The sequence below is a fragment of the Mytilus galloprovincialis genome, chromosome 7 (genome assembly GCF_965363235.1).
Source record: "Mytilus galloprovincialis chromosome 7, xbMytGall1.hap1.1, whole genome shotgun sequence".
Lineage (NCBI taxonomy): Eukaryota > Metazoa > Mollusca > Bivalvia > Mytilida > Mytilidae > Mytilus > Mytilus galloprovincialis.
Window position 1 is genome coordinate 87,997,944 of NC_134844.1, and position 12,558 is coordinate 88,010,501.

The 12,558-nt window shown below is 30.3% G+C and overlaps 1 protein-coding gene across 1 annotated transcript; it reads right to left on the reverse strand.

Annotated features, from left to right (window-relative positions):
* Positions 1-3,647: 3,647 nt before the first annotated feature.
* Positions 3,648-8,993, reverse strand: LOC143082037 (uncharacterized). The gene is made up of 5 exons (XM_076257616.1): positions 8,929-8,993; positions 7,853-7,981; positions 6,351-6,542; positions 5,073-5,156; positions 3,648-4,090 (listed from the first exon to the last, which is right to left on the reverse strand). The coding sequence occupies exons 1-5, from the start codon at positions 8,980-8,982 to the stop codon at positions 3,971-3,973; spliced, it is 579 nt and encodes a 192-aa protein (XP_076113731.1). The 5' UTR covers positions 8,983-8,993; the 3' UTR covers positions 3,648-3,970.
* Positions 8,994-12,558: the final 3,565 nt, after the last annotated feature.

Consider the following 12,558-nt stretch of genomic DNA (forward strand, 5'->3'; position numbering starts at 1 on the left):
CAGTCTGAGATATGAAAACTACTGAAATTTGTTTACGATTCAATATTTTGAATAAAAAAAGGACATGCTGGCACTCTCAATTGATGCAAACAAAATTTTTTAGTCATAATATTCAAATATTGCTACCTTTTTCATTATACAATTAATCCTAACATGAAAATATAACTCATTTACTATGCAGATATATAGATTTACATAATAAAATGCTTATATGGTCAGTTTTGGTTGTTGCGGACAAATAATTTTATTATATGAGTCAGTCTGAGGTATGAAAACTACTGAATTTGGTTTACGATTCAATATTTTGAATAAAAAAAGGACATGCTGGCACTCTAAATTGATGCAAACAAAATTTTTTAGTCATAATATTCAAATATTGATACCTTTTTCATTATACAATTAATCCTTACATGAAAATATAACTCATTTACTTTGCAGATATATAGATTTACATAATAAAATGCTTATATGGTCAGTTTTGGTTGTCGCGGACAAATAATTTTATTATATGAGTCAGTCTGAGGTATGAAAACTACTGAAATTTGTTTACGATTCAATATATTGAATAAAAAAAAGACATGCTAACACTCTAAATGGATATGAGTAAAAATTTTTAGTCATAATACTCAAATACTGCTATCTCTTTCATTATACAATCAATTCTTACATGAAAATATAACTCATTTACTATGCGGCTATATAGATTTAAATACTAGAATGCTGATATGGTCAGTTTTGGTTGTTGCGGACAAATAATTTTATTATATGAGTCAGTCTGAGGTATGAAAACTACTGAATTTTGTTTACGATTCAATATTTTGAATAAAATAGTACATGCTGGCACTCTAAATTGATGCGAACAAAATTTTTTAGTCATAATATTCAAATATTGCTACCTTTTTCATTATACAATTAATCCTTACATGAAAATATAACTCATTTACTATGCAGATATATAGATTTACATAATAAAATGCTGATATGGTCAGTTTTGGTTGTTGCGGACAAATAATTTTATTATATGAGTCAGTCTGAGGTATGAAAACTACTGAAATTTGTTTACGATTCAATATATTGAATAAAAAAAAGACATGCTAACACTCTAAATGGATACGAGTAAAATTTTTTAGTCATAATACTCAAATACTGCTATCTCTTTCATTATACAATCAATTCTTACATGAAAATATAACTCATTTACTATGCGTCTATATAGATTTAAATACCAGAATGCTTATATGGTCAGTTTTGGTTGTTGCGGACAAATAATTTTATTATATGAGTCAGTCTGAGGTATGAAAACTACTGAATTTTGTTTACGATTCAATATTTTGAATAAAAAAGTACATGCTGGCACTCTAAATTGATGCGAACAAAATTTTTTAGTCATAATATTCAAATATTGCTACCTATTTTCTTATACAATCAATTCTTACATGAAAATATATCTCATTTACTGTGCGGCTATATAGATTTACATAATGAAATGCTTATATGGTCAGTTTTGAGTGTTGCGGACAAATAATTTTATTGTATGAGTCAGTCTGAGATATGAAAACTACTGAAATTTGTTTACAATTCAATATTTTGAATAAAAAAAGGACATGCTGGCACTCTCAATTGATGCAAACAAAATTTTTTAGTCATAATATTCAAATATTGCTACCTTTTTCATTATACAATTAATCCTTACATGAAAATATAACTCATTTACTATGCAGATATATAGATTTACATAATAAAATGCTTATATGGTCAGTTTTGGTTGTTGCGGACAAATAATTTTATTATATGAGTCAGTCTGAGGTATGAAAACTACTGAAATTTGTTTACGATTCAATATATTGAATAAAAAAAAGACATGCTAACACTCTAAATGGATACGAGTAAAATTTTTTAGTCATAATACTCAAATACTGCTATCTCTTTCATTATACAATCAATTCTTACATGAAAATATAACTCATTTACTATGCGGCTATATAGATTTAAATACTAGAATGCTTATATGGTCAGTTTTGGTTGTTGCGGACAAATTATTTGATTATATGAGTCAGTCTGAGGTATGAAAACTACTGAATTTTGTTTACGATTCAATATTTTGAATAAAAAAGTACATGCTGGCACTCTAAATTGATGCGAACAAAATTTTTTAGTCATAATATTCAAATATTGCTACCTTTTTCATTATACAATTAATCCTTACATGAAAATATAACTCATTTACTATGCAGATATATAGATTTACATAATAAAATGCTGATATGGTCAGTTTTGGTTGTTGCGGACAAATAATTTTATCATATGAGTCAGTCTGAGGTATGAAAACTATTGAAATTTGTTTACGATTCAATATATTGAATAAAAAAAAGACATGCTAACACTCTAAATGGATACGAGTAAATTTTTTTAGACATAATACTCAAATACTGCTATCTCTTTCATTATACAATCAATTCTTACATGAACATATAACTCATTTACTATGCGGCTATATAGATTTAAATACTAGAATGCTTATATGGTCAGTTTTGAGTGTTGCGGACAAATAATTTTATTATACGAGTCAGTCTAAGGTAAGAAAATTATTGAATTTGTTTTGCGATTCAATATTTTGAATGAAAAAGGACATGCTGTCACTCTAAATTGATGCAAAAAAAAAATGTATGTCATAATATTTAAATATTGTTTCCTTTTTTATTATACAATCAATCTTTATATCAAAATATAACTCATTTACTTTGCCGGCTATATAGATTTACATAATAAATTGCTTATATGGTCAGTTTTGGTGTTGCAAACAAGTAATTATATATTACGAGTTAGTCTGATGTATGAAAACTACTGAATTTTGTTTACTATTCAATATTTTAAATAAAAAGAGGTCATGTCCGTCAGGCTGGTACAAAAATTGCTGTCAATTGTTACGTATTATATGGTCAATTATGGCATGAAAATATAACTGAATTACTTCTATATAGAATAAGATAACTTGTTAAGAGGTAAATATTGTCAGTTTTGGTTAATGATATCAAATAATTTTGTTTTACGAGTCAGTCTGTCTAAGATGAGAAAACTATTATTTGCGAAGAACAAGAAATTTACTATAATTATTGTTCAATTAAATACAAATGTGTGACATTTTTAAATAACTTTAATCGTCAATATGTCAAGCAGAAATGACCGGTTGGTCAATTAATTTTGATGTTCCTTATCATTTCATATTTTAGGTCAGTGTATCCAGGTTACGATGACAATCTGATTTAACGGCCGTTTACTACAAACAGTAAACGCGCGTTTACTTATTAGGAAAATAGAAGACGCGCATTTTCCCACGTTAACGCGGAGGTAAACGGGAAAGTAAACGCCCGTTTACTCTTTACAAAATTAGAAGACGCGCCGTTTTTGCGTTAACGCGGAAGTAAACGCTAAAGTAAACGCCCGTTTACTTTTAATGTCTACTGCAATTTCGGAGTTAACGCACAGTTAACGCGGCGTTTACATGAAGTGCACGCGAGTAAACGCCGCGTTAACTTTTTCGGCCCGTCTACATGTAATGCTTGGTCTGCACCCAACTGTATTCATTTTATGTAGGATTTGCAGGAACGATAATTGAATATCAAAAATTAAGCATGCGGTGAGTTGGCGCAGGATCTGCGTACCCTTCCGGAGCACGTGAGATCACCCCTATATTTTGGTGGGGTTCGTGTTGCTTATTCTTTAGTTTTCTATTGTGTGTCATATGTACTATTGTTTGTCTGTTTGTCAAATATGTAACACTTGAATAAAAAGACAGTCCTCATGCATTTAAAACCAAATCTTTCTTTGTTGTCATGAAAATAACAGTTTGTTAACAGTAGACAAATGTAAGCATAAACACAGAAAAACTAGAAATTAAGTATTATGTAAAGACAAAAATAACTAACTCTATTCAAATTTTCTAACAAAGAAGACGTGTTCCCTAGTTCTGTTATGATTCTTTACTTTCCTTTAGTTCCTTCAATTCGATATTTTCTACTTCAACACCTATTGCATTATCTCTTTTTGTCATAATAAATTCATAGAATATGGTTGTTGCTATGATACCAATCTATATAAATTAGAATGAAAGAAACAACAAATGATAGTGTTTGCATGCTATTTAGAAATATGCTGTAGAATACAGATGACACGTTTCACTGTAAATACGTTTTATAGGGTTCGTGTTGCTTAGTCTTTAGTTTTTTATGTTGTGCCTTGTGAACTGCTATTTGTCTATTTGTCGTTTTCTGTTTGAGCCATGGCATTGTCAGTTTATTTTTGATCTATGAGTTTGATTGTCTCTCTAGTATTTGTCGCCCCTCTAATGATATTTAGAAATCATGTTCATTAAAAAAGGGCTTTACTTCATTAAAATGAGCCCATATATACTAAGAACAAACTTTTGTGCTCCAAACGCATGTTTAGTGTTCGAAAGACTCAACAGTGTTGCATGATTTAAGTGTCGCACATAAATACGATGATTTAGAGTATGGTGGACCAATAATTCAAACAGTTGTGCCATATACATTAAAGGTTATTCATTCCGTGGGTAGAAAATCCTTAGTAAAATATTTTTTTCTCAAAGTATTAGTGAACGATTGTTATCAGAAAGATATGAAAAACACACAATAATTTGTATTTCGACTACTTGTTTTGTACTATTAAACGTCAGAGCAGACTGCTACATCATTGATATGATATAACCGAAAGACCCAAGTTAAAATCATGCATTAATTTTTATTTCTATGTTGCAACATCAAAGATATATTGTGTATGAATCTACTGTCGTGCTTTCTTTAACATGGTAAAAAGTGGATAAACAGTTTGCTATTTATTCATTCAAATGTACTTTTATGAATAAAAACATCCTTATATCATGCATAAAAATCATTTGTATTGTTTGATTTTCTCTAGAAAACATTTTAAGAATTCGTTATGAATTTCACACCGCCATCTTCTATAAGTATGTGTTTACAAACATTACACTGTAAACACCACGTCTTTAGATAATGAATCATTAAATCTCAATACATCAAAATGGTATGTCTTACCTGAGCAGTAATAGCGATTGATATGAATACAAAAAACGGGACACTGTATGATTCCAATTTATTTACTATTGCTGTATCACATCCCTGCGAATAGATATAAGTTTGTCTGTTGGTATAAATATATTAGTGCTCATCATTGTTGTATCGGTGAGGTATCGAAAATCACAAAATCAATCATTGAGTATGTACTATCCTGTTAGCGATAATCTTGGGTTCCGACAGACAATCAGCTGCAGTACCCTTTTGATCTAAAGTCAAACAACATAACAAGTTTTATAGTGCATCAAAAAGCACTGTTGGTCGGTTCTCAACTCATTGATTAGATTTCAAATCAATCTAAATGACAACCAGAGGCTAATGAAACAGCAAACTGCAAACTGTTCTTCAAATATGGCATATATTTGGCTATAAATAGATATAGGAAGATGTGGTGTGAGCATAAAGCATGAGACGAATATAAGACCTGCATCGTTAAGGTAGACCATTTCGTCAGCCTTTTGGGAAACATTAGTTGTAACTTTATAAACAGTACATCTTTATCGAATACATGTAGGTACTTTTGGGTGTTTGTTTGGATGTTTTTGGCGAGTTACGATTGTTGCGTGCATATTATTTTTTCAAGATGCACCTGTTTAACTCCCTCTTTATTGTATTAGATTCTATTTGTATTCATGTCGACCTTAATTTTTTACTATTTTATCAATTTATTAAATTATATTATCTTTTATCAATAGAGAGGTGAACGGTATCAGAGAGACATACAATTCAATTCTTTATTACTTTGAGCATACAAAGACCCATTGGTGGCCTTCAGCTGTTGTCTGCTCTGTGGTCGGGTTGTTGTCGCTTTGACACATTCACCATTTCCTTTCTCAATTTTATCATAAGTCGAATATATATCGACAACACCATGACTAATACAGAAAAATATCAATAAACAATCAAATAGTACGCAAAACACAAAATCAAACACTAAAGACTAAACGACTTGATTGATAGATTGATTAATTAATTGTAAGAGTTTACCGTTACTTTCAGCACTTTTGAATATCACATGCTCAGTGTCTATTGAGAAAGGAAGCCGGAGTGTATGAAGAGAGAACCACCGACCCTTTGCAGGAAAGCTGAGAATTTTTTAAGGAACGATTGGACAGCAGTGCAGTGATTGATCTATTTTACGATTGTTGATACGTTTTAGGATCCAAAATATTCGGTCGTTTTTTTCGGTGGTATTTGGTCTGTACAAATGAAGAAAATTAACATATTTGCAAAATTTACCTGATCATGGTAATACCCGCTTAAAAGTGTATGTGTACAGTTAAAATCGTATTCACTGCCATAAGGATAAACTTCTGTTTGAGATTTACAACACTGCACTGGGATAATTTGGGAGTGTGAATCAGCCTGGTTTTTCCAGTTTGATGTTGCGAATAGGGCAAACACTTCAGTGCGTACACCACAGCATTTAGCCTATGAAAACAAATGATTATTCTGTATACCAGTGCGAACTAATTCTTTATTAATAATATCAAACAATTAGTTAAAGATAGGTTAATACATCTGACAAATAAACAATTTCACGCATTCAAAAAATTATTGTGTCACTATGACGTCATAATTGTGCACTAAAATCATTATTTGTACTATTAATTTGTTCAAATTGTAATGAATTTTGCTTCCATGCATGGACCACCATACTTTTGTATTAGGCTAAACATCTGACCCCTAAACATCTCTGTATCGCAAATTTTCTTGGTCAAGGGTGCATCCAAGGTCTTTCCGAAGATTAAAGACTAAACAAATGCACAAACACAGATAATCAGGCTAAAACGGATATACATTAGTATACCTTTGTACATTTATAGATCATCATTCTCGATTCAAACATTACATGTACAGTCGACTTTTTGCTCCTGATACACATCATGTACATGTTGTTATCATTAAAGCTTGTTAATTTTTGTCCTTCTCTGCAGCATACCTCCGTATAAGATTAATCATTAACAAGTCGATTTAAGGATGTACACCTCTGACGAGCCAAAAATGTCGAGAATTAAACTTTATTTTTGAACCTGTTTTTGGGGTTTATATGAATGTAAAAAAATAATTTGTGAAGAAAAAATCATATGGTGGTGCACTTTTTTTTTTTGCTAAAGCCCTTTGAAAGTGCCCAATTTAGATGATTTTTTCCCATTTTTATTCCATTTGTACCTAGTTTTGGGTTAAAATCATGAAAAAAAAATTTCCACATTTAAGTTTTTTGTCATACTTTCAATAAAGATAAAGGGGACAAATATGAATTAATTTAATGTAAAAAAAACTATAGGTAATTAATATAAGAAAGTTTTATCATATGTTTATGCTTTTTTGTTTGTCAATTTTGTAAATTGGTGATTTTTCGCCGTTTTGAGTACAAATTGCATATTGTTTCAACTTCTTTGTTATAAATAAGTGATAAAATACATATCTAGGAAATTTGAAAAGAAAAAAGGATGTGGGATGTACATGTTTCTGGTAAAATCATTTTTGTATCACTCACCCATTTTCTCAAAATTTTGGGTAAAAATACTGTTTTGTTGGATACAAAATTTACTACTCATTAGAAATATCTAATTGTTTCACAGAGTTAAGTTTGATTATATTTTTTTTCAAATTTATTTATATTGTTCATTTGTGTCACATATTTTAGAAATAGTTCCAGAACGAGATTCAAACGAGACTGAAACGTCAAAGAATACATCCTTAATGAAAAACCTACATTAGCCATAACAATTACGAACCTTTACAAATAATGTATTCCATGATAGTGATGTTTCTCTGTCGTAGTGTCCAGACGCATGAGAAAACATATACGTGTAATGGCTATTTACGTATTTTATACTGATCCGGTGTTCTATATCCGTGACTGCCTTTAGAAAAAAATATGATTACTATTCACACTCAAATATCATTTGACGTTAGATATACTTTTACGATAAGTGTGAACATGGTGAAGCAACCTTTCGTTTGAACTGGTGACATTTTGTGAACCGAAAAAAAAAAACCAAATCGTTTCCTCAGTTTCAATTGGATAAACATACTAACAATAAAAATTGGGAATCAGTGGTGGAAAAAAATAGCAGATCACACCGGTAATTACTATTTAAATACCCAAAGAAGATGATTTAAAGCAGTAATTATGTATTCAAAGAATCTTATGTAAAACTCATATAACAATGTTTTTGTAGATATCGTACCGAAGTTCATTTAAACTTTATTATTATCAATCTGTGTAATTACAAAGGTAAAATTACAAAAAAAAAAAACTGTACTCCGTGGAAACGAGGAAAATCAAAACGGACATTCCATAATCAAATGACAAAATCAAAAGCTCTAACTCATCAAACGATTGAACAACTTGGTACAGGTATTTCCTTCTGTAGAAAAGGATGAATTAAAACTGGATTTATATCTAGCTAAACATCTTGCCTGTATGACAGTCGCATCAAATTCATTCATTCATTCATTTTAAGTCTGAACCATATGCGTATACTTTATCTTGATAAGAAAAATAATGTGCATTAATAAATGCATTGAACTGTAGTTAAGTAAGTATTGTGTGGGTTTTTTTAATTTGAGTTCACTTATATGTTTTGAGGCTTCGTTTGACATCGATTTTCAGTGCACATCTTTTTATGGTCCAGATGAGGCCAACTTCCCGGTGCGGGATTTTTTTGCTGTATTTAGTACACATAAGTGGCTTTCCGTTGCTCTTTGGTCGGGTTATTGTCTCTATGACATATTGCTCATTACCATTCTCAATATTATTGCATACTATAACATGTATAACTAGTCAACATATTTCAAAGTGATTTACCTGTGACATAAACTCCTTCCACAAGCCAATTTGAACTAGATTTGCCACTGTCATAATACTCCAAAATCCTACATTCTGAACAGTAATAATATTTAGTTCACTTCACTGTGAATACAATCGACTAATTTACGCTACATGTTTTTCCATACACTGATGTTAAGTCTTAACATAAGCGAAAGTTACATAAGTTGCATATTTGAACATATGTTTCCTGTCAACTATTTCGTTTTTTTATGTTACTATTGAATATTTCAGATTTTGTTTAGGATGAGAAGGTATCTTGAACATATGAGGTACAGAGCTAATTTTAAAAGGGAAAGTTCGAAAACACTGACAAAATCAATCGCCAACATTCAACGAATCATGTGAAAACAACTGCTTTATTCCTGACGTGGTAAATTCATTAGTTGTTTATGCTTTTTTTTCTCTTAAACACTTATTAGATTATCTTACTAACGTGACTGATACATATTTTAATTTTGAAACGAAAAAAAGTAATTTTAATAATACAAAGTAAAAAAACTGTGACTCCCTGGAACTGAAATGAATTATTACATACTTTTGGTTATTGGTTTATTATAAAAAAATAAATATTTTCAAATTAAAGTGCTTAATCCCTAAAGCAAGGAATAGTTTGTGCATTTTGGTAAAAAAAATGTATTCACCAAAATGCACCAACTATTCCTTGCTTTAGGGATTAAGCACTTTAATTTGAAAAAAGTGTTTAAATGCTTACGTCTTTGCATTCATTGTTAAAGGAAATCCAGAAAGCGCTTCAAACAAATGTATCTATTCTATTAGTTTGTAATTGCTGAACAATTTGGAAGACCCAATAAATAAACAGCATGTTATTGTATGTAACTGTTATATTAATAACCATTGCTGTATATGAAAAATCTTTCGAAAATAGTGATCCATATTAAGATTTGTTATTGTTTTAGTATTATTAATCGCACGGCACTGATGATACTTTTGTATACGAAACGTTCGTCTCTCATACACATGTATAAGGCTTGTATATGTGATGAGTTTATTGATTCATAGAGTTTATAAACTGTTGTTTCCCAATTTCACTTTTGATGTTAATTATATGCATTTTGAGTGCTCAATGTTTTTTTATATTTTAAGAGGGATGTCTTTTTTTTTTAATTTACCCTTTCTAAGATCATTAACTTTACCTATAAATGTATTTTCCTCCTTAACACTTACAATTAACAATAGCAGCCTTCTCCATTTAGTCGATACCATAAAACCAAATGAGTAAATCAAGAGAACAATCGACGCAGATGAAAAAGTAACAACAACAATGGAAAACATGTTGAGTGCTCTGGTCAGTGTTTGGTCTGCTATTATAAATTCTGACAGCAGTGCCTGTATATCTATGTTTCCAAACACGGAATCATACCGAACGTATATTGCCAATCCGAGTGTTCCAATATTACATATCTGAAATATTTTGTTTCAGACCATGCATGCATCCTTTTAAAACAATTGATTCTCCTTGTGAACATATCTAGTTATGTTTTTGTCTTCTTTATTAAACTATTTGTATTTTGTTTCCTCTTGTTTGTCACGGTTTTGTCAGATTCTCTTCGACATTTGATTAAGTTGTATATCATCGGCCGTTTTACCAATTAGTCTACTAATATTTATCTTATTTTCAAAACATATCAAACAAAATATCATTGTTACTGTAGTCAAAAGCTTTTTTTCTTTTTTCGTTAAATGCAGCTTCATAAAATTTATCATATCATTTGTATTAACCATTTCTTGAAATCATAATTAGACAACTTGTGTTTTGATATAATCAAAAATTAAAATCATTAATAAACTCGGATTTTTTTTTTATTAAGAATAAATGAACTAACCAAATGAGTTAACATAAATATGTAAAGACAATTACATAATTCATATATAACTATAATGATAATAATTTACAAAACTTCCTTCTGAATTCTGAGCACTCACCAGCACAGTCCCGTACAAGATAAAATGTAACAAAGATGTTTTGGATCTAAAAATGAAAATAGTTTTTATGTACTTGAAGTAAGAATGAACTATTGCCCGCACATTTATGCAGAAGCTTTAGTGATTAAGGATTGACACATTTTAATTTAACTGTTTTTAACAGTTCATGTCTCTTTAAAAATGTTCAATGTGTACGCTGCTTTTTTTTCTGGACATTATTTCGATATATATGCATACAGGACACTCGACCAAACAACACATTTCTGAAACATAATTGTCATTAACATGACTTTTTAAGAAATCATCTTTTTTAAATAACATGGTAAATTTGCAAACATTCTCTCCAATTGCAGCTATTTCATTTCAATCTCGAGGTGAAGACTGATGTCTGCTCACCTATCGGAAGTGTTTAAAAACTGGCATGACAAGAATAAATAGTTATCAAAGGTATCAGGATATAATTTAGTACGCCAGACGCGCATTTCATAAATACTAATATGATGGACATCAGATAAACAGATTTAAAACAAAAAAACTTGTTCCGTTTATAGTATCCAATTTTAGTTCTAGGGATTTTTACGTATTTATTGAACGGCACATATTCTATTATTTGATGTTTGCAAGTATCTAAGATTTTGTATATTATTGTGTTTTTTTATTATTTCTGTTTAAAGGCAAAACTGGAGTTTTATCTGGATGGAGTCTTGTTTTACCTGTCTTACGTCGTTGGGTACTAGTAATTGTTCTTAAATTAATGTGTCAGCGTTTTGTGTACATTTGACCAATAGACAACTTTCAAGTTTGATTTGTTTTCTAAAAACTTCAATGAACACCATTTGTGCGCTTAAAGATATTTTCACTTCCTGTCCACGTTAATCTAGTGGATGAAAAAATGTAATGATGTATTGCATGACTTATTAGGCAAATTAAATTCTTATAAACAGCATGTCATCAAGTAATGGTGATTAAGCACGGAACAAACACTTTTTTTCTAGTTTATCCTGCAAAATGACTGTCACAAGGACGCATGCTGAACTTTAATGATACAAGGATATATGCAATCAAGTCTATCTGGTAAATGATATCCTAAAAGCGCGCATAATTTACGATTTTTTTCTGGTGCAGTACATAACTCGAAAGTGATCTATTGTATGAATCGCTCGATATAAGGAGTATGGATGTAAACAGATGAGTATTTGATAAAAGAAGAACATCAGGAGAAATAAACTGCTAAAATTGTAATTAGTTATTGTACCGAAACAGAAAAGTACTTTATTTCCAGGTGCAAAATAATTATATGATAGTGAAGGAAGTTGGAACATTGCAGTTGCTTAGTTTTCACCTTTCATATTGAAAGCACAATATCAATTTTGTATCGAGGACCTAAAGAACCCAAACAATCGGTAGGCACTTACTGATAATCATTTGAAATACAGAACGTCGTGCATTCTTTTTCTACTATTTATCAAAACAAAAGCACTGCAACTTTCATCTGGGGACCTATTTTTCACCTCAACTGTTTGCTTGGTAGGTCCTACATATTTCGCCATAGTGTTATTGTGCCACGTTTTTTTTTCCTTCGTATTCATGTCTTTCCTTTTTGCTCATGTGCTTTTTATATAGAGTGACTATATGTCATGTTGGTTTTTTTTATTAACAAAG